General features: G+C 38.7%; 2 protein-coding genes across 3 annotated transcripts; both read left to right on the top strand.

Moving 5' to 3' along the window:
* Nucleotides 1-3,125: 3,125 nt before the first annotated feature.
* Nucleotides 3,126-13,580, top strand: LOC108958537 (serine/threonine-protein kinase/endoribonuclease IRE1a-like). 2 transcript variants are annotated; one of them, XM_039308019.1, is made up of 6 exons: nt 3,126-4,038; nt 4,969-5,482; nt 6,275-6,447; nt 11,741-11,987; nt 12,763-13,072; nt 13,176-13,580. In XM_039308019.1, exons 1-6 carry the CDS (start codon nt 3,306-3,308, stop codon nt 13,311-13,313), a joined length of 2,115 nt encoding a protein of 704 aa, XP_039163953.1. In that variant the 5' UTR covers nt 3,126-3,305; the 3' UTR covers nt 13,314-13,580. The 2 variants fall into 2 exon arrangements, with proteins under 2 accessions (XP_039163953.1, XP_039163952.1); XM_039308018.1 differs by having other exon boundaries at nt 12,760-13,072.
* Nucleotides 13,581-23,828: 10,248 nt separating this feature from the next.
* On the top strand, nt 23,829-26,685 carry LOC120291819 (inactive serine/threonine-protein kinase/endoribonuclease IRE1-like). Its single transcript, XM_039309566.1, has 4 exons — nt 23,829-24,155; nt 24,385-24,917; nt 25,924-26,431; nt 26,505-26,685. The coding sequence occupies exons 2-4, from the start codon at nt 24,548-24,550 to the stop codon at nt 26,683-26,685; spliced, it is 1,059 nt and encodes a 352-aa protein (XP_039165500.1). The 5' UTR covers nt 23,829-24,155; nt 24,385-24,547.
* The last annotated feature ends 541 nt before the right edge of the window (nt 26,686-27,226 follow it).

Below are 27,226 nucleotides of genomic sequence, written 5' to 3'. Positions count from 1 at the left end.
ATGCCTGTGGAGTTCTCTGTGATCAATTTCATGTAGTCCAATGATTTGGAGCACGATCTTCCAGGGATGGTAAATAGGTAACCTCTTCATTCATTTATGTTCGACCACATTGGGCCATTTGATGCAGTAGGTACTATGTTTTATGCAGGTAGTATGGGACGAGGATCGATTCAAGTTAGTTGTTGGATTCATTAAATCTTTCATTTAATGCTCGCCGGGATGATGCAACAATCAGCGCGTATGAACATCGAAAGAATCAAATGGGAGCGTAGGCTGATTTTTGTTAGTATTTGGCATCACTGTCACATTGCGCAATTGTCACCCAGGTGGAATCTTGTACCATTAAAATTCTCGATGGGTGATGAATGTATGTAGGTGTCCAATGGAGCTGAAGGGATCGGTTTTTTGTGTGCTAGATGTTGCCAATCTTAGGCACGTTACCTGTTGATCATTCCGAAATTGTTAATATGATAACCCCACTTTTTGTAGATCTTGATGAATTTGAAGTTAGACATATCTATTCTGACTCACTTGGATAACTCCATCCTTCTCGTGGGCAGACGCAAACTTAACGATCAGAATCTAATGCAATGACTATTGTAATGTAAAGTGACGTTGCTTCTATAGTTGACGATATAGATGGATATCGAATAAATTTATAATGGACGATTAGGTTAGATGCGATGATATCAGACATTGTGTAGAATAGGACAGGTAAGGAGTAACATTGGCAGGTGACGATTTTTCCAAAGTGGGAATGGCTATCATCAAAAACCATCGTTGAGTTATCAACTACGTTAGCCAAGAGTTGGAAAGCAACCGGTAATAGCTTTTTTTCTTTTCTTTTTTTGGACGGACATCAATATTGGCTTGAACATAGGAAAAGTAAAAAAAAAAAAAAACTTAAATTTATTGTATTGATACCAATTCAATCTCAAAACTTTTAATTGGACTAATTTAATTTGATGTCTTTTTGCATTTGTATCAATTAAGTCTATTAGGTCAATTTTGACAAGAAATCATCGGTATAGATGCCAATTGTCTCACCTGACACGGCCTACATGATACAACTTATGCTAATGTGAACAAATTTTACAATTTTTTTTTCATTATGGCTTGTGAACATCGCCAACAGCCCTCCCTAGCCACTAGGCAAGGGCTTGCAAGCCCTCATCGGCCATTAACGAGGGTCGCGGCCCTTGCCCAGATTGCAAAGATCAAGTCCTCACTAGAGGCCACAAAGTTGTGAAAATGTGAAGTTCTTATCCCAACTTTCTGCTTAATTGACAACCAGAGTCTGGAAATTAGTTCCAGAAGGTAATTCAGAATAGAAAAAGTTAAAGATTGCACATATTAGAGAAATGCTTCTTCTAGAAAATTTTCTCCTGGTCTTAATTATCATCAGCTGGTTCTGTTGACAAAAGATTGGCAATATGCACTGCCAAGCATATAAGCCTTCCCAGTCATCTGGACTATCTTCTGAAATCTCTCCAACATCAAACCCTGGAAGCATGCATCAAAACATACTTTTAAATTACAGTATGCATGAATCAATCATCTTACATGCGGTACGAGGAAATCCGCCTAACAAAGCCATGGTACGGATGGGAGCAGTTGGACAGATCAATTTAATCTGCTTGAGGAAAATTTTCCCTAGATGTATAAGCCTGCTGATATCAAACTAATTCTTATTTTGAGCAGCAGAGATTAAGGAGGAGTTACACTAGGAAGATAGACGGATTCCAAGTGCTGGGACAAGCTGAGCCAACCAAAAAAGCAGATTTAGAGTTTACTTCATTTTGAAATTTTCATGCAGAGGAAGGACATCGAAATATGCATAGCCTTAGGACCAACACAGTGGGAAAGTTTCATCTCAAAAACTTGAGAATCTACAATGACCACCCCAGAAAAGTTCTTATGCCCCCGATTTGGACATTCTCATCCGCCGTAGTCATTTAAATGGCTACACCGTAGTGTAAATTCTCTCTATAACATCATCTGAGAATGAGTGTCCATAAAAATCTCCCAAGATCATTATATTTGTTTAAGTTAGGAATATACTTATGCAAAATCAGTGAGCAGTCATTCAGCTGCAGTAAAACCCAGTGGTTTAGTGGTCCTCCATCATTAAAAACTGTTACAAACACTCTCTCATTCAGGCTAAGCTGAAGCCTTAACTCAGCTTCAGAGAAGACAACACGAGAACATACGTACATACATACCACCCATATATGTCTATGATATGTTGGAATAAGCACAAGCTAGAATCTTCAAAACAAAGTTGCATCATCTGGACCACAATATCCCGTGAATTGTTGAACATGCCAAGACATAACCGGTGGGAAGCCTCAGTTTAGATGCAGCTCTTTGCTCATGGAAATCAAATGTATACCCACGGTAGGAGCCAAGTTTTCGGGGCCCGCTTCCCGTCCCCGATTGGAGAACCCCACAACCCGGAACTACTTCTAGCTCAATGGAATATATTCGTAACTCGTCGGACGCATGGAAAATCGGAGCCGCCAATGGGGCTCGTCGACGGAAGCGGAGGCGGCGTCAGAGTAGAGAGTGAATGGAAAGAGGCCTCCGCAGTAAGGGGAGGGAAGCGCGCAGAAGATTTAGGAGAGACGAAGATTTGGATTCAAAATGAAAAGAGGGAGCAGAGGCCGTGAATGAAGGGAAGTCGTGAAGAGGGATGGAGGGAGATAGAGCAGAGCAAGGCGAAAAGCCTAACCTGAGCTCGTCGGATGCGGACGTCGAATCGGAGCCACCAATGGGGCTCCGGGAGGTGACGGCGGAGGTGGAGGCGGAGGCGGAGGCGTGGTCGGGGGTGAAGTGCACGGAAGGTTGAAGTCGAGCTCGTTGGAGGGAAGGAGGAGAAGTCGGGAAACGAAGAGGCAGAGAGAGACAGAGCGCGCGCAGAGATAACATGACGAGCCAACGGAGAAGTAACGGAGAGAGAGAGGCACGAGGGGGAGTTTCAAAAATTCTGACTGGCCGGGTCGTCGATCCACGTGGCACGAAATGAGTGGACTTGTCCATTGCTCACGTGGAAAGTCAGACCCACCGATTATTTACTCGCTTCTTAGGAATGTCTTTGCTTTCTTCTAACGCCATTTGGACAGCTGGAGTCGCCATTTCCTTTCCTCTTCGTCTTCTTGGATGAAGATTCATCTCTTTTCTTTCCGAAGAAGTATCCTGCAAACTTGTCCGATAAATCAAAAAAAGAACGGATTGATTGAAACTCCTGATAGGATCCAAGGTCTTCCTTGAAACATCTGTTTACTCTTCTGTGGGATGCAGGGGAAATGTCCAGAGAGGAGGACTCCTTTCGCATGCATGTACACATCCTTCCCAACGAGAAGTGGGTTTGTAATTTCTGTGGGTATGAGTATAGTGGAGACACGACGAGGATCAGGGCGCACCTTGCTGGAGTTGCAGGATATGGGATTCAGGGCTGTGAAAACGTCGATAGCCAAGTGAGATCAAAAGCCCTCACTGCGTGGAAGGGTAAAAGACCGGCGAAATCAAGCAACAGGCAACGCTACCTTGAAGGGGGTCCGCATCTGCGTGCGACTCCGAACGATGAAGATGATTGTATAGTGACTTCATTCGCTGCCTTGCCGGACCTAACCTCTGATGTCATAAGCACTGTAGCTCCAAGTTCATCGGCTTTTCTTCCATTGCCTGAGACTGTGAACAATGAAGATGATTGGACGGTGACTTTACCCGTTGCCCGGCCGGACCCGAGCTCTGGTGTCATGAGCACTGTAAATGCAAGGTCATCAGCCTTTCTTCCTTTGCCAAAGACAAATTTGCCCAATCAGTCTCTTCCTCCTCAAAACATGAACCCTCAGAGGGACTTTTCATTCTGGCCACGACGCCCTCAATCTCATGCGGTTGATTCTTACCTTCTGCCGCGGAGTTTGAGTCATCTCATCCGCGTCATCCGCCAACCAGACCTTGTATCTAAAGATTTGACTAACATGCTACGCCTAGCGAATGCAAAAGTGGAAGAACCCAATACCAAGGTTCCACAAGGTAATGTGCCTCTCCAAATTCCTCATATGTTGAAGCTCATGCAGCACGCTTAATTTGTCTTCTAATTCTTACTTTGAGAGTAGGCATATAGGTAGGACGCTTAGATTTCCTATAGTAACTAACAACACAAAATAGGCAGGAATTAATAGGAAGAGAGCAGTTTAGGAATCGGTGAATGATAACTAATAGTTCTTTGAAAAGTAGGAACAAACAAATGCTTTTTAAGTGTGACATTCAAATCTAGAAAAGCCATAGCTCTCTCTATTCCATCATATCACAAATGAAAAGAGTCATGTGAAACACAGAAGCTAGAACTCACACCTAAATTTTTGGAGACTGGACATAGGCGTATACCCTTGCGTTCACGGAAATTAAAGTGAATGCTTTTTCTGTTATATAAAGCTTTAAATCAAAGTACTATAACTTGTCAATTCAATCCAAATGCAACCTATCACATGCAAAGATTGAGGCAAACAATAAACTCGCACAAATTGCTGCTTGCACATGAGTTCACTTGATTAGTGAACTTTCTTTCTTGGTGGGCTGACTTTGGAGATGGACAGTTACATCAGTACACACATAAGCATCAATTTAAATTCAATCTCATGTACCAATGTTGTGGACGTCATTTCAAATTTCATCCATGTTTATCTTAGGGGTGATACCCTGAATTAATTCACTCAAAGTATTCTTGCTTTGACCCACCCCATATTAAGTTGTTTCTCATCCCGACAATTACTCCCTACCCTTGTCGAACTGGGTCGTTATAGGCCTGCCAGTTTCCGAATAGTTCATCCTCAAATCACACAGCTACTAGAGGGGTTGTTGCTTTGATACCACATTGTCCCTTGATTAATTCACTTGAGGTATTGTTCGTTTTAATCTGTTTCATATAAAGTCTCATGGTTTTGTTTTTCGACGTATATGTAGGCACTTTATCAAGAGATCACAAGAAGAAAATCAAATATGGAAGTTTTGGCAGAAAGGATAGCCTTTCTAATGGTGGCACTGAATGGCGTAAAATTGGTAAAATCCACGTATCAAGAAAAGAAATAGCTAAAGGAAGTAATGGGACCATTGTCCTTGAGGGCATCTATGAAGGTAGACCTGTTGCAGTGAAACGCCTTGTTCGGGCCCATTGTGATGTTGCTTCCAACGAGATTCAGATTTTGTTGGCATCTGACCAACATAAAAATATCGTTCGTTATCATGGAGTGGAGTATGACCCGGATTTCGTGTATCTTGCTCTGGAGCGCTGTGCTTGTAGCTTAGACGATTTAATTCAAGTACATTCAGATTCTTCAAATAACTCTGCGTTCCCCGGTGATCCAGCATCAACGGATGATTATAAAATCAAATTGGATTCTGTTAGGGGTATGATGCAAGATGTTGACTTGTGGCGGGCAGATGGTCATCCCTCACCTTTGTTACAGAAGCTGATGAGGTAATTTTTATGTTTTGATTTGCCAAAAGGGTATGAATAGAGAGATAACTGCAGTATCTTATTGCGGCACTCCTAAAATCAACTGTCACATATTTGTATTTGTAGTGAGCTTGCTTACATATGTTTTACATGACTCAGAAGCATCTCATAGAGATCACTAGCTTCATGTACTCTTTTTGCTGGCTTATGTGGGTATCAGGTGCTAGTTGAAGGACTTAATAGCTGCTCCTGCAAAAACTTCCAAGTGATGCATGATAGGGGAATTATTAGGTCACTACCTTGACTGTGGTGAGCCCAATGCAATCACCATCGTGGGCTAAGTTTTGAACCTTGCAGCTTCCTTTCTAGAGTCCGTTAAGTTCAATCTCACCATCAAGGCTAAATTCTCAGTTTTCTTTCCATGGAAATCAATTAGGTATCATCAATTACCTAGTAATAATTCCATTGATTTTCCCATCTTGGTAAAAACAGTATGCCTTCTTTCCTTTTGATTTGCGAATGCTGTAGGATCCTCACGCACTCAAATCGGTAAATGTTCATGTGATTGATACGGCGATCATATTCTATACCAAGTTTTTCATTGTAGAGTTTATGTAAAGAACCTATAACAGTTTTTTCTCCAGTGTACTTCTGACATCCTTATTGGGTCTTAGTGTGTTAAAGAAATTCATTATTTTTGAATAAGATATGGCTTAGTATATGTATATGATGCCTTCAAGTGGCCCGGATGCTACTTGGTTCCAAATACATTGTTGATTTAAGTCATGATGTCTTCTCTATATTATGATACAGAAATGTGGTATCAGGACTCAGCCATTTGCATGACTTGAGAATAATCCATCGGGACTTAAAGCCTCAAAATGTCTTGATTACTAAGAATCGACCATTTTGTGCTCAGCTATCTGATATGGGCATTAGCAAATGCCTTCCTAAAGACAAATCTTCCTTGGGATATCATGCCACCGGTAAGTGCTCATGACAGCTTTATCCAGTTCTTTAATCTTCTTTTCCTCAAGATTGATCCATGCATAATTTGAATCCATACAATGGTAAAAGGCTCTCAAATGGGCGAGTCAGGTTGAAAATGGTCCGACCCATATTGACTCATTTAACCCATTTTGATTCATTTTCATGCAAGGTAAATTTGATGACCCATACTTAACCCGACCAATATACAATCCTTACTCGACTCAACCCATATTATCGAAACACATTGATATTTAAATCAATTTAGGTTAATCCACTCCCACCCATTTAATTCACTTTAAGTTCTTCATAGATGTTACTTGAATAAAAATTTCACATCAAAAATTTAAAAAGTAAATTAAACAATAAAAATAGTAAATAAAATAAAAAATGTGAAAAATATTTAACTAAAACTAAGAAAACTTATTTCTTATGATATTTACAAAAAAAAAAAATGGTATTGCTAAAACACTTTAATAAAATATAAATTTAATGGACAATTTTATAATATTTCTTAAAATTTATTTTAAAAAGTCAAAATTTTAATTATTTTTATTTTTTAAAAATCAAATTTTTATTATTTTTATTTTATTTTTAAAATATAATTTTTAATTGTTTTTTCTCTTTTCTTTTACCTTTTTCTTTTTCTTCTTCTTCGACTAGGCCGTCGGCTACTACAACGGCCAGCTACCGGCCATAGGCGAGCTCGAGCTCTCCTAACGCCACCAAGCTTTAGCCTCGCTAGTCGTCGACGAGATCAAGCTCACCTAACATGGGTCTCGCTAGATCGTCGAGGCTCGAGCCTTGCCAGACGTCGACGAGGCCTCCACCTCGCCAGTCAACAGCAAGCTCGAGTTTCGCCAGATCGACGAGGCTCAAGCCTTGCCCATCATCAGCGAGGCCTCGGCCTTGCTAGATTAGTGAGATCGAGCTCACTCGACACCGATGGGCTCGAGTCTCACCAGATCCAGCAAGCTCGAGCCTTGCCAGTCGTAAGAGACCTTAGGGGCCGGCGAGCTCGAGCCTCGCTGGCCGGTCACCCACCATCAACTAAGGAAGGAAGAAGAAGAAAGAAAGAAAGAAAGAGCGAGCTCGAGCCTTGCCAGTTGTCGGTGACCTCAGGGGCCAACAAGCTCGAGCCTTGCTTGGCCGGTCTTCGTGCCGGCCACACGGCTAAGGAAGGAGGAAGAAGAAAGAAAAAGAAAAAGGAAAGAAAAAAGAAAAAAAAAAATAAATATAAAAAATAATTCTAATTTCAATTTTTATCAACAAAAAAACTTGTTATAAATTTAAAGGGGGAAGAGAGAGTGTGAGGTTTGGGTTGGAAATGGGTTTTTAAGTCCAACCCATTTAACACCCATTAAATTAATCTCTTCAACATGTATGTGAACCATATATGACCAATTTATGATTTAAATGTGTCATATATGAATTTAAGACCCATTTTGACACCTTTGGCAATTTAGGGCAGCATGACAAAATTTCTAGAACAAAATATTGATTTCTGAATTTCTGTTCCTTTAACAAGTTTCTGAGCAAAGAAACGCGTTTGACAACTATTCAAAATGTTACATCCGGATTTCTGTATTTGAAATTATGTAATATTCAGAAATTCCCGTATGTGATAATAATACTTAAATTTTAAGTTAAGTATTATTTGCCTTAGTATTCGGACAAACATGCGGAAAATTTAATCGAAACGTAAATTTCATGGGATGCGGCGGGTAATTTTCGTAAATGTAAATCGTTTCGGGTTCGACATGTGAATCATATTATGCGTGTGCTAATAATAAAATGGTATTAATTAAATTACTATCGTCTTACTAGTTCATTGTTGTTATTAATTATGTAAGTTTTAATTAATTGATAATAATAGTGAATAATTTGTGTTAATAGTACTAGAAGAAGAAGATTACGTTCTGCTTTTTACATTTTCCCTTACAAAATTTATTAAGTAAAATTAGAATTGCCATATGTCCTCGTACGAAGCTTTGCATGACCATGTGATTTCTTTTACACCTAAATTAAGTGATGATTATTTCAAATGACTCATTTTCTTCTTTAATTTCCCTTGCCACATGCAAGGGCCTTGTCTTGCATTTGTGCCACATTAAATTGAAGATTAACATGTAAATTTACACCTAACATTGCAAGAAATCAAATTATCTTAATTAATTTTAACAAAACTCATTCTATCTTGCCAAAAAAACTCATTTTCGTTCCTCCAAAAACTCAAATAGAAGCTGAATGTGTTAATTCCGCTTTTCAATCCAAGAATTTGGAGAGCAGACTTCATATTCAAGAGTAATTAAGGTAGAAAAGGCAATTGGTAGCTTGAGATTTGTGGTTGTGTCGAGGTAAGTGAAATTTCTAGTGTTAAGTTAGCTTAAATCTACTTAGTTACTTCTAACTTGGTTGATTGAGTGAGATGTGAAGTCTTGATGTGAGTATGATGGTTATTACGTGACCTTGACAATTTCTTGCAAGTTTATTCTGCTTTGCTTTGATTTATCCCGGTTCATCTTGTGTGGTTCTATGTGGTTCTTGGTAGTCAAAACATGATCATTCTACAATATTTAGCTTGATAACTCATTACATGTTCGTTTTGTCTCATTCTAAGTAGTTAGAATATGGTCATTCTGCTATATTTGTTTTGATAAACCATTGTATATTCGTTTTGCCTATTTTTGCCTCAATCTGAGTAATTAGAATCTGGTCATTCTGTTATATTTATCTTGATAACCCATTGCATGTTTGTTTTGTTAGAATTCTACTAGTCAGAATTTGTTTGCTTCACTTGTTTCTACTGGAATTTCCTGTGATAAATATGTCCATTTGTGAATTGCTTGAATATGTTCATTGGAGAGTTTGTTCATTTGCCGAATCTGCCAACTTGTAAATCTGTTCGGTGATAAGTCTATTTATCGGTTCAGACAGATTTTACTGAATATGAATCTACTCCTCGTTGAATCCGTTCATTTGTTGATCCTATCCATTGCTCAATCTGTCCATTTGTAAATCTGTTTATCGTTGGATCTGTTCTTTTATTCTATTAGCTTTTATCAAGTCAAAATTTACTATTTTGATTGTTCAGACTTTACGATTAGAATGTATTTGTTTGTCCAAACTTAGAATTTACCCATTTGATTTACTAGATTTTAATGTCCAAAATCTGCTCAATGTTCGGACTCTAAATATACCCGTTTGATTTACCAAATTTTAATGTCCAGAATTTGCTCAATGTTCATACTTAAGAAATATACCCATTTGATTTACCAGATTTTAATGTCCATAACTTGCTCAATGTTCAGACTCAGAATATATTCATTTGAATGTCTAGACTTTAACGATCATAATATGATTGTATCTTACTTCATATGTAGTTATTTGACTAATGCATTAAACCAGTTGAGATATGTGTGTTATACCTCTACATGGCTTGAATGACATTAATGTAATTTCATCACCCATATAGCGGTAAGTGACGATGCCCTATGGTGGAAGTTTGCGAGATACTCTAGTGGTTGGGATGCCCCGGGGAGTATTTCAAGATGCCTCGGGAGTCGAGATGCCCTTAGATGCCCTTATAGTAGGATACCTTGTAGTGGAAGTTTGCAAAATACCTCAAAGTTGAGATTCCCCAGTGATTGGGATGTCCCGTGAGTCGAGATGCTCCGAGAGTGTTTGAGAGGAGGAAACATTAATGAATAAAATGCATTGCCATGTGTAGAACTAAATATGACTTAAATTGTTTATTTATGTGAAACATGGCATATATATGCATGAGTCTAAATGGACGTTTTGTTGGTTGTCAATTTCTGTGATAAATGAAAATGGGAAAAGTAAAGTCTACTTATGTTTTATCACACTTACTGGATGTTTATGCATTTATTTTGTATATTCCAAGTGAAGTGGCAAGATGATTTTTTTACTTAAAATTAGAGATTTCATTTACTGAGCTTTTGGCTCATTCCTTTTATTTTTCAAACGTATAGGATGGGCACTCCTCAACCCTTGCGCTATGGAGTCCCTATGTATAATGAAACTTTTTATGAAAATATATTTGAACTAAAGTTTGAAATAATATATACCAAATGTAGTTCTATAATATAGGTTGATGTTGGAGGTTTCATGGAGTGAGTTCCTTTTCGGTTCGTTACTTAGTACCAGAATCTTGACGGTGAGTTAATCGGTCCGTTGTGTGGCTTCGATTTGGACGATGAAGACGTAGTAGATTGAGAAGTTATCAACCCGTGATTTCCATCAGGCCATGTATATAGGCAGATTTTTGGAAGTACAATATAGTCTGGAGATAGGTTTCCCTACCCTACCTAGACTTCTGTCTTTTGCCTATAATGTAATGAAGTTGTGAACTCAAATGTGGTATAAATAAAAGAAGCTTAAGTATATTGGTTACATTTGTAATTTTTTTTTGTTACAAGAATATTCGTAAATGTTTGATTATGTTTCCGCAAGTTAAAAGAGAGTAATAATACAAGAAATACGTGTCGGATGATGTTCCAGGATGTCATACAAATTTTTTGTTTCTGAATAGAAATTCGTTTTATAATAGAATAAAATTTCTATTTCTGGGGTGGTAGACGGTGTCCGACATCCAACGACTTGTGTCCAACACGCGGGGGTGCGGCGTCTGGCGTCTGGCGTCCAACGACTTGCGTCCGACACGCAAACGTGCGGCATGCGGCAATCGGGCGCAGGCATCCGGCGTCCGGTGGCGGCGGTGAGCATCCAGCGACGAGCGGCCAGCATCCGACATCTGACGGTCGGCATTTAGCGACTAGCGGCAAGTGTCCAACATGTGGTGATCGATAGGCTTCCGGCGACTGACGAATAGGCGACGGGCGATGACGAGAGTGAACAATGAAAAGAGTTTTCATTTCTCACTTTTGTTCCAAAAATAGAAAAGCTAATTGCTCTAAATCTATTTTTGAGATAAAAATTTGTTCCAAAAATGGAAGAATGAAATTACGTTACCAAATGGATTTATGTTCCAAACCTATTTCGGGTAACAAAAAAAAAAATAAAAAATTGAGAAACAATAATTTTGTCGTGCGCACCCTTACTTGCTAGAGAAATCTCTTCTTTTAAAGAAGACTGTTGAGTTGGAAGTCAGGTTGCATTGTATTGCTTCTTATGTTGCAGTAAAGTTTGTGGAGATTTAATAGTCCTAGCCATGGCCTCCCTTCATTGACTAATGAATCTATCGTATTTATCTATATATGGTCCAAGTGATGAGGATTGTTCTATTGATCTTAGATGTCTGTCTTGTAGGTTGTGGAACCTCAGGATGGCGAGCACCTGAACTGCTGCTTCATGGTGGGCGCCAAACGCCGGCAATGGATGCGTTTAGTTTAGGTTGTGTCTTGTGCTTTTGCTTCACTCGTGGAAGACATCCATTTGGTGAAAATCTAGAACGTGACCACAACATTGTTTGCAACAAAATGGACCTCTCCTTTGTGGACATACCAGAAGCTCATGATCTGTTTTCGTGTTTACTAAACCAAGATCCCAAATTGAGGTGAGTGTATTGTCATCCTTAATTTGCATCACCACCATTTTCCTTCTGCCATTTGATAGATTTTTATAGTCATTGCTAGTTGACTGAATTCCAACATCACTTAATCTCACAAGTACTAAAGGTGGCCTCAAATTCGTCCAACACAGCTTAAATATCTGTCCTACTGGTGGGGCTCTACTTAATGAGCAAACAAAGCGTAGATCGCTCATTTCTTTTGGCAATCAACAACAGTAGCCGGAGAAAAGGTTGACCATGTGATAGCCTAAATGCCTTTGACAATTGTGATATTCAAATGGAGATGATCATTGTGGGAGGCCTAGTTATTAGGGAGATAAGTTTGTTACCCACCCATGAATAAATAAATTCCAATCATTCCTAACGCAGTATTATATTTGCTATACATACACTGAAAAGGATTTCATGTGAAGATTCCGAGAGTTTAGCATATGACACTTAATATGAAATAAGAATCCTTAGGACTTGATGATTAGATTTCTAATTTAAGGTAACTGGAGTAAATAATTCCTGAGTTCTTGTTGTAGTCAAACAATTCCCTTCATCCCGGACTCGTGAGTTGTGAAGTGCATGGAAGTTTTCAGACATTTTGCTTACTCTTTCATTGAGTTAATGCAGTTTTAATTGTTTTAAAGATTGCAAGAATGCCAAATTTGCGATGCTTTTGAACTCAAGAAGTCAGCCCACTTCAGTATCGTTCGTATAATTGATTTTTTTGAGCATGTTTGGTCAATGGTAAATTACTTTCTATGACTAGCAGGCCAAAGACATCGGAGGTGCTTCACCATCCATTTTTTTGGAGTTCAAAGATGAGATTGACCTTTCTTCATGACATCAGCGATGAAGTAGAATCGGAAGCTAGGAAAGGCAATTTAGATCTTCTAAATGCATTGGAGAACATTGCGCAATCGGTTTTTGATGGGAGTTGGGATGAGAAAATAGATAAAGATGTTATGGACGACCTACGTCAACACAGACGTATGCCCTATGACGGTAGCTGTGTCAGAGACTTATTGAGAGTCGTGCGAAATAAGTTTAACCATCTAAGGCATGCTCCAGAAAAAGTTAAGGTACTCTCTCACTCTCTCTCTCTCTCTCTGTGGAACAGTGATGATATCTACAGCTGCATGCATACAAGGCTCATATCTGTTATTGCTTTGATGATACTGGCAGGCAATCCACGGATCGGATCCTAATGGTTTGGATGCTTACTTCGCGAAACGATTCTCCAGACTCTTGATTGAGTCATACAAAGTGGTGTCCCAAAGCTGCAAAAAGGAGAAATTGCTTGCGGGAGTACTTTCTAAGTAACGTGCTTTTGACCCTTCGGCCGCTTCCCACGGTGATTCCTTCTTCAAGCCAGCAGGGTTGGCCATGAATATTACGGGACATTCCACTTGTCCCTTTTGTTGTGTACGCTGTCTTGGTTACGAGGATCAAGTTGGACGGGCTTAGTACTCCGTTCGTATTTTTCCGAATATCAAATTTAAATAATTTTATGGTATACTATTGCCGCATACTTTAAATGTTTATTGTATTGTTCTTGATATTGCATAAACAAATATTATATTTCAATTTCGTGCAATTTTTTTTCAATATCGCAATTTTTAAATATAACTCTTGCACTTTTTTTTTTTCCAAAAATTGTGTTTTTAGAGTTCAAAAAAAAGAAAACAAAGGTCCAGGCACACGCTTGGCCCAACACGACCCGGTGATCAGCCCTCGTCGACACTTTCATCAACAAAAAGTACCCTTCAACCCGTTAGTAGTTCAGCAACCTGTTTGCCTAGCTAGTAATTTTTTTCCATATGCAATCTAAATATCTAAAGAAAAATATTTAGGTTAAGTAAATGTCAATGGAGTAGGTAACATTCTCAGTTATGAAAGAAATGTCACTCTACTTGCAAGTATTTACCTATGAAATAGACATAACTCTATTATTTTGAAGTATTTAACCACATGGTTAACGATTTTTTAGTGTAATTTCTAACATATCTCGTGTAGTTGATAATTTTCTCTCATTGGAGCTAATGGCTTTGGGAATTGAAAGTATGAATCCACATGTAATTAAAATATATATAATAACACTCGTGTATTTCACAACCTCATAAAGAAATAAATGGCAAGAAAATGCATTTTAATGGTTCTAAATGTAATATAAAGTGGATGAAAAATCTTATGTATCATCTACATACTCCATCCATTTTCTAATCAAATTTATGTACATTTAGTTTGTCCAATCAAGTTGTTCTAGTTTTATAAAATTTCAACTCAAGTCTATCCGATACAAAATCAGACCAAATTCACAAACGTGGTATCAAATGACCCCAAAGTATGATGTGAAAAATATATATGAATGCACACATGGATGCGTGTGTGTAAAAAATAACTGACATAGACAGTATTGAACTATGACTCGTTACCCAATGTTGACGCTCGTTTGGACATCTACATTGGAAAAAATTTAATCATGTCATACTCATTACGATATCACTCGATGGTCATGTCAGCTAGATTTGGCTGCATTTGGTGTCAAAGAGACTTGACTGAAAATTTTGTGAAAAAAAATAGAAGGATATCATTGAACAAATTAAAAGAATTTCATTAGAAAACAAAAATAAAACTATAACGACAAAAAGTAAAAGTTTTTGTAAAATAATATTTGGCTTTTGCATGGATCATCACTGTGGCAATATTTCTATATGGATACTTAGGGCGCGTTTTGTCCGAAGAACAATTTCTTTTGAGAAATAGTCTTTTTTCCATTTCCATTCCGTGGAACAATTTTTTAGTAAAAGAATATGTTTGATAACTATACAAAATTTATATTATTGGAATATAAAAAGAATAGGAATACATTTAGTACAACCCACAATTTCTTTTAATTATTTAATAATTTTTTTTATTTTCCTTTTTTTTGCTAACAGTGGCTGATGGCAATGAGCAAGGGGTGGCTAATGGCAGGGAAAAAAAAGAAAAAAAAAAAACATATTTTTAGAAATTATTCTCATGAACAAGAAATTACTTTTTCTACTTCTTGTTTCTATTTCAAATCTATTCTTTGGCCATTTTTCTATTCTACTCTTTTTTTTTTTTTTTTTTTTTTGGGTAACAAAACAATAAAAGAATACAAAAATTGGCGAATTGCCATGCACACCCTTGTATGCTTTATTTTTTTTCACTTTTGACATACGATGATTTGGCTAATAATTTATTTTCTTTTATTGGTATTTGGCTTTATAATTTTACTTTGGTGATAGGTAGGTACTCAGAATATTTATCGGTTTAGAGAGATAGGAAGAATAAGATTGGATTTCCCGTGATTACAAGAGTGTGTTAGGTGCTCTCTCTCTCTCTCTCTCTCTCTCTCTCCCTCTCTCTTTTCTCTCTCTCTATTTTATTTTGTTTTGTTTTATTCTAACCGCATATAATGGATGAGAATATCTCAAGTCCATGAATAATCTCTGATCAAACAAATCACGCCAACATTTATTCGCGACCAATCCATCCAAAACTATCATCAATCATTAAGTCACTTTTGAAATTATTGTGTGTGAGAAGTTTTAAGATAGTTCGACCCAAGAAAAAAATTCCATTATAGGGATAACAATCATTAACACGTTCTCGTTTTCCAACTTGAAAAGCTTTCTTTCGTTTTATAATTTGACCTTATCATCACGTAATCATGATTATAGAGCATGATATAATTTCTTTTCCAAACAATTTCTGATCACATTCACCATGCAAAGCTTGGCAAGCCTCAAACATAAAAGTTTTTTTTTTTTTTTGGTAACCAAGGACTCCACCACGGCCCCCGTGCCCGGATGGCACCGAAGGACCCCTATACCTTTTTTTTTTTTTTTTTGCCTCCTCTTTCTTCCTCCTTCCTTAGGAGAGACTAGCATATGACCCCACCATCATAGCCCCCCACTTAAGATGTGTTAGTAACTACGTAGTTTCGACCTTGGGACCTCTACGATGAAGTGCTCAAAACCGAACCAACTCAACTGCCCACCGATGGGTCTCAAACATAAAAGTTGAAGTTCCATAATAACAAAATTTCACGAGGCCGTGCATTTGAACTACCCAGATTTGCTACATGTTAGTTTTTAATTGGTCTCACAATGTCGACTTTTCTACACAGACCATATGTACGTCGCATAAAATAAGGTAATCAAAGCATGCCACAGTGATAATCATACACCACGCAATTTAGGGGGAAGGGAGCGACGGAATGGAATCTGCCACCCCACCAAATTGGTTCTTTTTTTTCCTTTTTAAATTTCTCTCCCTTTTTTTTTTTTTTTTAATTCTTGTATTTGTTATCTTTCGCATACTTTTAAATTTTAATTCTCATTGATTTTATAGGAAATTTTGCTCTTTTATATATTTTATTTCTTTCTTTTCAATCCATTTATCGTGTCCATTTATTAGCTTAAAGTTTACTTTTCAACTTAAATTTATCTCTATCAATCCTTTTTCTAGTAAAATTCAAGTACAATCAAATTGTCACATATTTCTAAAGTCTTAGATAAAAGGTACTATTTTGACATTATTATGAAATGTTATTTTATTTTTCCTTATTGATTCATTTACGTGTCCCTTTTTAAGGCTTAAAATTAACTTTCACTTTAATTTTATTCAAGTTAATCCTTAAATATTTGCTTGAAATCAAATTTAAGAATATTTAAATCGTTGTACCTTTAAAGAAGAAGTCACCCCTTCAATGTTGTCATTAAATGTTACAGTGTTAATATCTTTGAATCGGCCGTCAATCATGATATAATGAGAACTTCACATGACATCACATATTTTTATTTCATACTTTGTTAGTTGAAATAAATGATAATTTAGCCAACAATGCTTACTATTTACAAAATGTCAAAATTACTATTCTTGATTAAGCAAGCTCCTCAGTGGCCCATTTCAATTCACATGGATTGATGACTTTGCACAATGGGTGGCTTGGATGATCTCATGATGAATGGCCAATATCACTTGCTTTGCTATTTGAAAAGGCTCCCATTGGTTCATTCAAGTTGACAAGAATTACTGACAATTTGGTAATTTTTGCCACATGAGGGCATTTTTGTAATTTTCACATATGGGATAGGATTGATCGGTTCTTGGAACATGAATCGGACTGGGAGGACCGGTTCCCAATTTTGAGAACCATGGACCGGATCATTTAGTCCTTGGACCGGGATTGGTTCCGGTTCGATCCGGTCCAACGAAGCCGACCACCTTTTTTTTTTTTTTTTTTTTTTAGTAAAGAGTGGTCGTGCTCCAGTAAAGAGCGGTTGTGCTCCAGACCAATCAATCCAATTTGGTTCCCGAGTAGGTGGCCCAATAGAACTAATTGCACATGTCTCCAAGTGCAAAAAATTCAAACTCCACTTATGTGAGCATCAATCACACTTCGTGTGTTTCACATTCATTCTTAACCATAAAAGCATGAACAATATGACTAAGATTGTACTTGACCTGAGTTTTATAGACAATCTCTCTTATGCTCTTTGAGTATGTGCTCCATGTGGGACTCTTGGAGGCTTGTAGTGCCTTGTCTCTTGCAAGTGAGCATGAGCCTTGGGGAATGAGAGTCTCTTAGAGCCTTAGTCCCACATTGGATAGAAGAAGAAACTAACAAATAGGCTTTGTCTTTAAATAAAAAGGAACAATAAGAGTTTTTGTGGTTTTTTGGTCACATGTGAGATTGTTACCTCAATTGCAATTTCGGTTTGCAATAAATTTGATTTTATATATTTAAGTATATAAGTATATATTTAAAAAGTTGATCTAGTCCGGTTCCCACTTTGGAACCGGGAATCGAACCAACCGGCCACTCGGTCCAAGAGTAGGAACTAGAAACCGGACCAGCCTAAAACCGATTGGTTCGGTCCGGTCCGGGCAGTTCCCGTTGCATGCTCCTATATGGGGAGGGCTCCATGGCTTGTCTAGTTAGAATAAACTTGCCAACACTTGGCTGGAAAATAGTCGAGATGGCTGATTGGCCTCAATGGGTCAAGATCAATCGGGTTGGCTTGAGCCAATCGGACTAGATTGACTTGGGCCTTGGTTGGCTCAATTAAGCTCCAATTTTGTTCCCATTTTTCTTAATTTTGTCTAATCTAAGTTAAATTAAAAAATCTCAAATGAATTGGATCAAATTAGATGCAACTGACTGAATTGACTTGACTTGGTTTGATTAATTTTACATGAAATGCCGTAATTCCCTCAGTTTCGATTAAAATTGCATTGTGAACTAGACCAAAGTGTAAAATTGAGGTTCCATTGGCCAAATTGAAATTCAATTGATCAAATTGGATGTTGGTTTGAAATGGATCAAGTTGAATCAAGCCGGCATTCCATCTTTGATTTTTCAATTGCATGTTCACTAATTTGGTCATTCCATCTTTGAATCTAACCAAGATTAGTAGCTGATAACGTGAGACAGCCTCTAACCTTTAGCATTCACTAAACACTGATTATATGAGGTTATTTGTGTATCAAGGTTAGAAAATAGACTTGAGCTTTATCTATAAAGTTTTAAGCCACAAACCTTTCATTGCAAGCCGTGCTTTACTCGGTTCACATTAGCAAGTTCCATATTAGACTAATTAAGAATTTTTATATTTCACCTCAATAGACCAATTATGTATGGTAAATTACAATATCAATTAATATAGCTCACATAAAAATAAAAAAGATTAAAAAAAAAACTCTTACATTAAGAGCTTTGGGCTTGGCTTCCATTGAATTGCCATAATCCTCATGATGGGTTGATATTGTTTCTTCATCGACATTGCTCCCTTGAAAAATTTTTAACACACTCATTGGCAATTGACTGATTTATGTGTCAACCTAACTAAAAAAACTGTAACTTCCTTCAAATTGATATCTTGGGCAGCCATGAAATCTTCTTTCCCTGTACTCCGTTGGTCTTGCTGCTTGTAGAGGAGATTTCAAGTCACTAGAGCAAAACATAGACGTATCATTCTTGATTAGAGGAACCACAATCGTTGATTGCGACAAATTCACTTATCTATTTGTGGATTTTGATATGGCAAAGTGGAAATTGGGGATTCTTTTCATGAATTTGGGTTAGAGGTCAATTTTGGGGTTTTTAAGCGAACTGAGGGAGTTGAATTTGAGGGTTTTGTGGCTTTTGCTTTGTTTTTTTTTTGGTTAGATTTGATGAAACGAAAATCGATGTCCTTTTATTGAGTTTGTCCATGTTAGATCGCCGGTCATACCACAAAATATGGTTAAGATGACTGGAAGGCCACATCAGTAATTTCAGACGTTAGTTGACTGAAAGGATCATATTAAATTTCACATAAGAGATTAGTATTGCATTGGACCAATTAAAAATTTGAAAATTACATTGGATTTTGTGAACTGAAGTAGCAATTTTCCTCTAATTACGATTATTGTTTCATAACAAAAAAGGTAGTACATCCGCCACTTCTCCGATGAAAGAGTCAAAACAACCACTCGTAGTGGATAATTGTTCGAGTGAAGTGATCGAAGGTGTTGTTGTGGGATTCCTGGAATCCACAAAGAAGTGTTTAGTCAGTGTCACAACTAGTAGATTTTCCATGCTTTCAGTTTAATTTATATAGTAGAATATGAATGATTTGGAAAATATTTTCTTAAAATTGATTGCTTGTATTACTTAAATTAATTAGTTAATGAAATATGTTTTCATTATTGATAACATTTGTATCTAAACATCTTTGTAGATGATGAAATTATTAATTTTATTCATTTTCATAAATAATATAAGTGATCATATTTAAAAAATTATTTTTCAAATCATTTATCTTTCCTGAACAAGCAGCTCGTACATTTATGCTTTTGACAGAAAAACAGTAGTGTTCATTTGACTTCAACTTGTAAATATTTCACAAGAGGCAAAGATTTATTATAACTTTCCTTTGCGCATAACTTTTTGGACAATTTCCCATACGAGTCATGTTCCCATAATGGGGAGTCTAGAAAGCACAAGTTTGAAAATCCGAAGTTGTCGATCATGACCCCAAATGATGTCCCAGATCAAGGAGCGCATGGCGATGGGTATGCTGAGCTGTGTCGTTTTATTTTATTGTTAAAGGAGGACACATATTGATGTTTGACATTACTTCATTACCGTAAACGGATCGTCGATTGACAATTTTAGTTGTTAACCCTTAATTATGGATCTTCGTCGTAACATGGAAACTGTGACGAAACTGTTAGACAGTTAAACATCCTTGGGCAAGCAAACATTCTGCAATGTTTATTTACATGAATATGTTGTAACCCGTTCTTTTGCTTGCTAGAATGACTATGGACAACATTGCGCCTGCGTATAACCGAATTAAAAAAGGTTGATATCAAATGGAACTATGCAACTTTTATCATACTGTAAAAGAAACTTGTTTTGTATGTGAATTGATTGGGGTGGAATGAATGTGTGGATTTGTATATGCAAGAATCTATTTAGGCATGCCAGTGGAGTTCTCTGTGATCAATTTCATGTAGTCCAATGATTTGGAGCACGATCTTCCAGCGATGGTAAATAGGTAACCTCTTCATTCATTTCTGTTCGACCACATTGGGCCATTTGATGCAGTAGGTACTATGTTTTATGCAGGTAGTATGGGACGAGGATCGATTCAAGTTGGTTGTTGGATTCATTAAATCTTTCATTTAATGCTCGCCAGGATGATGCAACAATCAGCGCGTATGAACATCGAAAGAATCAAATGGGAGCGTAGGCTGATTTTTGTTAGTATTTGGCATCACTGTCACATTGCACACTTGTCACGCAGGTGTAATCTTGTACCTAATTAAAATTCTCGATGGGTGATGAATGTATGTAGGTGTCCAATGGAGCTGAAGGGATCGGTTTTTTGTGTGATAGATGTTGCCAATCTTAGGCACGTTACCTGTTGATCATTCCGAAATTGTTAATATGATAACCCCACTTTTTGTAGATCTTGATGAATTTGAAGTTAGACATATCTGTTCTGACTCAATTGGATAACTCCATCCTTCTCGTGGGCATACGCAAACTTAACGATCAGAATCTAATGCAATGACTATTGTAATGTAAAGTGACGTTGCTTCTATAGTTGACGCTATAGATGGATATCGAATAAATTTATAATGGACGACTAGGTTAGATGCGATGATATCAGACATTGTGCAGAATAGGACAGGTAAGGAGTAACATTGGCAGGTGATGATTTTTCCAAAGTGGGAATGGCTATCATCAAAAACCATCGTTAAGTTATCAACTACGTTAGCCAAGAGTTGGAAAGCAACTGGTAATAGCTTTTTTTCTTTTTTTTTGGATGGATATCAATATTGGCTTGAACATAGGAAAAGTAAAAAAAAGAAAAACTTAAATTTATTGTATTGGTACCAATTCAATCTCAAATTTTTTAATTGGACTAATTTAATTTTATGTCTTTTTGCATTTGTACCAATTAAGTCTATTAGGTCAATTTTGACTAGAAATCACCGGTATAGACTACGTGATACAGCGATGCTAATGTTAACAAATTTTACAATTTTTTTTTTCATTATGGCTTGTGAACATCACCAACAGCCCTCCCTAGCCACTAGGCAAGGGCTTGCAAGCCCTCATCGGCTATTAACGAGGGTCACGGCCCTTGCCCAGATTGCAAGGATCAAGCCCTCGCTAGAGGCCACAAAGTTGTGAAAATGTGAAGTTCTTATCTCAACATTCTGCATAATTGACAACCACAGTCTGGAAATTAGTTCCAGAAGGTAATTCAGAATAGAAAAAATTAAAGATTGCACGTATTAGAGAAATGCTTCTTCTAGAAAATTTTCTCCTGGTATTAATTATCATTAGCTGGTTGTGTTGACAAAAGATTAGCAATATGCACTGCGTAGCATCTAAGCCTTCCCAGTCTTCTGGACCCCCTTCTGAAATCTCTCCAACATCAAACCCTAGGAGCATGCATCAAAACATACTTTTAAATTACAATATTCATGAATTGATCATATTGGAAAAAAAGAAAAGATAGGAATAGATTAATCATCTTACATGCAGTACGAGGAAATCTGCCTAACAAAGCCATGGTTAGGGTGGGAGCAGTTGGACAGATCCATTTAATCCGCTTGAGGAAAATTTCCCCTAGATGTATAAGCCTGCTGACATCAAACTAATTCTTTTCTGAGCAGCAGAGATTAAGGAGGAGCGCACTCACACAAGGAAGAGAGACGGATTCCAAGTGCTGGAACAAGCTGAGCCAGCCAAAGAAAGCAGATTTAGAGTTTACTTCAGTTTGAAATTTTTTTGCAGACGAAGGACATCGATATATGCATAGCCTTAGGACCAACACAGTGGGAAAGTTTCATCTCAAAATCTCAAGAATTTACAATGACCACCCCAGAAAAGTTCTTCTACCTTCAATTTGGACATTCTCATCCATCGTAATCATTAAAATAGCTGCACCGTAGTGAGAATTCTCTCTAGAACATCATCTGAGACTGAGCGTCCATAAAAGTCTCTCCAAGATCATTATATTTAAGCTAGGAATATACCTAGGCAAAATCAGTGAGCAGTCGTTCAGCTGCAGTGAAACCCAATGGATCAGTGGTCCCCCATCATTAAAAACTACTACAAACACTCTCTCACTCGGGTTAAGCTGAAGCCTTAACTTAGCTTCAGATAAGACAACACGAGAACATACGTACATGCATACACCCATATATGTCTATGATATGTTGGAATAAGCACTAGTTAGAATCTTCAAAACAAAGTTGCATCATCTGGACCATAATATCCCGTGAATTGTTGAACATGCCAAGACATAAACGGTTGGAAGCCTCAGTTTAGATGCAGCTCTTTGCTCATGGAAATCAAATGTATACCCACGACCGGTAGGAGCCACAGTTTTCGCGAGCGACGTGGTTAATGACCCGCTTCCCGTCCCCGATTGGAGAACCCCACAACCCGGAACTACTTCTAGCTCAATGGAATATATTCGCAACTCGTCGGACGCAGAGGACAAATCGGAGCCGCCAATGGGGCTCGTCGACGGAGGCGGAGGCGGCGTCAGAGTAGAGAGTGAATGGAAAGAGGCCTCCGCAGTAAGGGGAGGGAAGCGCGCAGAAGATTTAGGAGAGACGAGGATCTGGATTCAAAATGAAAAGAGGGAGCTTTCGGTGGTGAAGAGGGAGGGAGCAGAGGTCGCTAATGAAGGGAAGAGGGGTCGTGAAGAGGGATGGAAAGAGGGAGAGAGCAGAGCAAGGCGAAAAACCTAACCTGAGCTCGTCGGACGCGGACGTCGAATCGGAGCCACCGATGGGGCTCCGGGAGGCGACGGCGGAGGTGGAGGTAGAGGCGTGGTCGGGAGTGAAGCGCATGGGAAGTTGAAGCCGAGCTTGTTGGAGGAAAGGAGGAGAAGTTGGGAAACGAAGAGGGCGAGGGAGAGAGAGAGGGAGGGGGCTCGGGAGGGAGAGGGAGAGGGCACGCGCGCAGAGATAACATGAGGAGCTAATGGAGAAGTAACGGAGGGGAGAGAGCGCGCGCAGAGATAACATGAGGAGCTACGCGCAGAGAAAACACGACGAGCTAACGGAGAAGTAACGGAGGGAGAGAGAGAGCGCGGCGGAGTTTCAAAAATTCAGACAGGTGGGCCCGCCCCGCCGAAAGTATTCTCTTTTTTCTAAAGTCATCATTTCTTTTCCGCCTCCCTCTCGCGAAGTCCGCTGTGCGCTCTCTCTCCCTCCGCGAAGTCCGCCGTGCTCTCTCTTCCAGCGAAACGCGACGCCGACGGCCCTTCACCTCCGCCGGTTGCCTCCGTCGCCCCCGACTCCGACGCCGACGCCGCCGCCGCCGCCGACGCCCCTTCGCCTCCCTCTCCGCGAGTGAAGGTCGCTCTGCTCGCTCTTTCTCTCTTTCCTCCACAAAGCGCCCCTGCTCCTGAACGCGGACGCCGCCGTCGCCTTCCCAAGCCCCACCGATAGGCACCTCAGCAGAGGCGGAGGGGAGAACGGGGAGAGAGAGAGAGGAGAGAGGAGAGAGAGACGATCTGCAGAGGAGAGCAGAGGAGTGCGCCGGAAAGGATTCTCTTTTTCTAGAGTCATCCGAAACCCCCACCATTTCCTTTCCTTTTCTTTTTTCTGCTTCATGTAAGTCGTCGTCTTCTTGGATGAAGATTCATCTTCTTTGCGAAGAAGTATCCTGCAAACTTGTCCGATAAATCAAAAAAAGAAAGGGGTTGATTGAAACTCCTGATATGATCCAAGGTCTTTCTTGAAACATCTGTTTACTCTTCCGTGAGATATAGGGGAAATGCCCAGAGAGCTGGACCCCTTTCGCAGATTTGTAGAGAGCTTCTAACAACAACTGGATTTGTAGATTCCGTGGGAATAAGTATGGCGGAAGCACGACGAGGATTAGGGCCCGCCTTGCTGGAGTTGCAGGATATGGGATTCATGGCTGCAAGCGCGTCGATGGCCAAGTGAGATCAGAAGCCCACGTAACGTTGGGGGTAAAAGAGCGGTGAAATCAGGCAACAGCCATGTCAATGCAGAAGAGGCCCCGCATGAACAACGGAGATGATTTTAGAAATATTTTAGTCCCTAGCTCGCCGATCCTGAGCTCTGATGTGATAAGCACTGTAGGTGCCAGTTCATCACCCGATCTTCCGTTTAGTGAGAAGAATTTGCCCGATCCGTCTGCCGCGTTTTCCCCAGAAAGTGTATCATATATAGAAGCCCTTGTACATTCTCCTTTTGATTACTACCGTGAGCCACAGAATTTGAGTTCTGTCATCTGCCAACGAGAGTTCGCAGCTGAAGATTTGACTGACATGCCTGAAGGTTGGCTGGCTGACTTGCCACTCTCAGTGAACGCAGAAGTGGAAGTATCCGATACCAAGGCTCCACAAGGTAATGCGCATCTTCAAATTCACTATATGTTAAAAGCTCATGCAGCATGCTTAATTTGTCTTCTAATCCTTACTTAGAGTAGGGATATAGGCAGGATACTCAGATTTTCGATAGTAACTGAAAACACAAAATAGGCAGGAATTAATAGAAAGAGAGGAGTTTAAGAGTCGGTGAATGATAACTAATAGTTCTTTGGAAAATATGAACAGACAAATGCTTTTTAAGTGTGACCTTCGAATCTTGAAAAGCCATAGCTCTCTCTATTCCCTCATATCGCAAATGAAAAGAGTCAATGTGAAACACAGAAGCTAGAACTCCACCTAATCTTTTGGAGACTGGGACATAGGCGTATACCCGTGCGTTCCGCAGAAATTAAAGTATATGCTATTTCTGTTATATAAAACTTTAAATCAAAGTATTATAACTTGTCAATTCAATCTAAATGCAACCTATCGCATGCAAAGATTGAGGCAAACAATAAACTTGCCCAAATTGCTGCTTGCACTTAAGTTCACTTGATTAGTGAACTTTCTTTGTCGGTGGGCTGACTTTGGAGTGGACAATTATATCAGTACGCATAAAAGCATCTGTTTAAATTCAATCTTATGTGCCAATATTGTGAATGTCGTTTCAAATTTCATCTATGTTTACCTTAGAGGTAATACCCTGGATTAATTCATTCAAGGTATTGTGGCTTTGACCCATTCCATATTAAGTTGTCTGTCATCCCGACAATTACTTCCTGCCCTTATCAAACTGAGTCATTATAGGCGCACCAGCTTCCACGTAGTTCGTCCTCAAATCACATAGCTTCTAAAGGGGTTATCACTTTGATACCACATTGCTCCTTGATTAATTCACTTGAGGTATTGTCCGTTTTAACACGTCTCATATCAAGCCTTGTGATTTTGTCTTTTGGCATGAATGTAGGCGCTTTCTCGAGAGATCACTTGAAAGAGAATCAATTATAGAGTTTTTGATAGAAATGTGGAAATTGTCTTTTCAGGAAATGAAGGCAGGATTGACAATATCAGGAGCAACGGTGATCAATTGACGAAGATCAATAGCCTTCTTGATGGATGGAGTGAAATTGGTAAAATCGCTGTGTCAAGTACAAAAATTGGTGAGGGAAGTAAGGGGACCATTGTCTATGAGGGCAAATATGATGGACGACTTGCTGCAGTGAAACGCCTTGTCCGGGATTGTTTTGATGATGTTGTCTCCAAGGAGATTGACATTTTGATAAAAGCTGACCGACATGAAAATATTGTTCGGTATTATGGAGTGGAGAAAGACCGGCATTTTGTGTATCTTGCACTAGAGCTTTGTACTTGCAGCTTAGATGATTTAATTCAAGTACGTTTAGATTCTTCAAATAACTCTGCGTACCCTCGTGATCCAGCATCAACAAGTGATTACAAAATCAAATTGGATTCTGTTAGGGGTATGATGCAAGATGTTAACTTGTGGCGGGCAGATAATTATCCCTCACCTCAGTTAATGAAACTGATGAGGTAATTTTTTATGTTTTGATTTGCCAATGAGGGTATGAATAGAGAGATAACTGCAGCATCTTACTTATTGCAGGACTCCTAAAATCAACTCTCACATATTTGTATTTGTAGTGAGCTTGCTTACATATGTTTTGCATGACTCAGAAGCATCTCATAGAGATCACCACCTGCATGTACTCTTCTTTGCTGGCTCATGTGGGTATCAGGATCTAGTTGAAGGACTTAATAGCTCTCCTGCAAAAACTTCTAAGTGATGCATGATAGAGGGATTATTAGGCCACTACCTTGATTGTGGTGAGCCCAATGCAGTCGACTGCGGGCTGAGTTTTGAACCTTGCAGCTTCCTCTCTAGGGTCATAGGTTAAGTTCAATCTCACTATCAGGGCTAAACTCTGTCTTCTTCCCATGGAGAACAATTGGGTATTATCAATTACGTAGTAGTAATAATTCCATTGATTTTCACATCTTGGTAAAAAGAGTATGCCTTCTTTCCTTTTGATTCGTAAATGCTGCAGAATCCTCACGCACTCAAATTCGGTTAATGTTGATGTGATTTATATGGCGATCAAATTCTGTACTGGGTCTTTTCATTGTAGAGTTTACATAAAGAACCTATAACAGTTTTTTTCTCCAATGTACTTCTGACATTCTTACTGGGTCTTAGCGTGTTAGAGAAATTCCTTAATTTCCAATAAGATATGGCTAAGCATATGAATATGATACCTTCAAGTGGCCTGGATACTATATGAGCCTAGATATATTGTTGATTTAAGTCACGATGTCTTCTCTATATTA

Source organism: Eucalyptus grandis, chromosome 3 (genome assembly GCF_016545825.1).
Source record: "Eucalyptus grandis isolate ANBG69807.140 chromosome 3, ASM1654582v1, whole genome shotgun sequence".
Lineage (NCBI taxonomy): Eukaryota > Viridiplantae > Streptophyta > Magnoliopsida > Myrtales > Myrtaceae > Eucalyptus > Eucalyptus grandis.
This window is presented reverse-complemented; position numbering and strand designations above follow the sequence as displayed.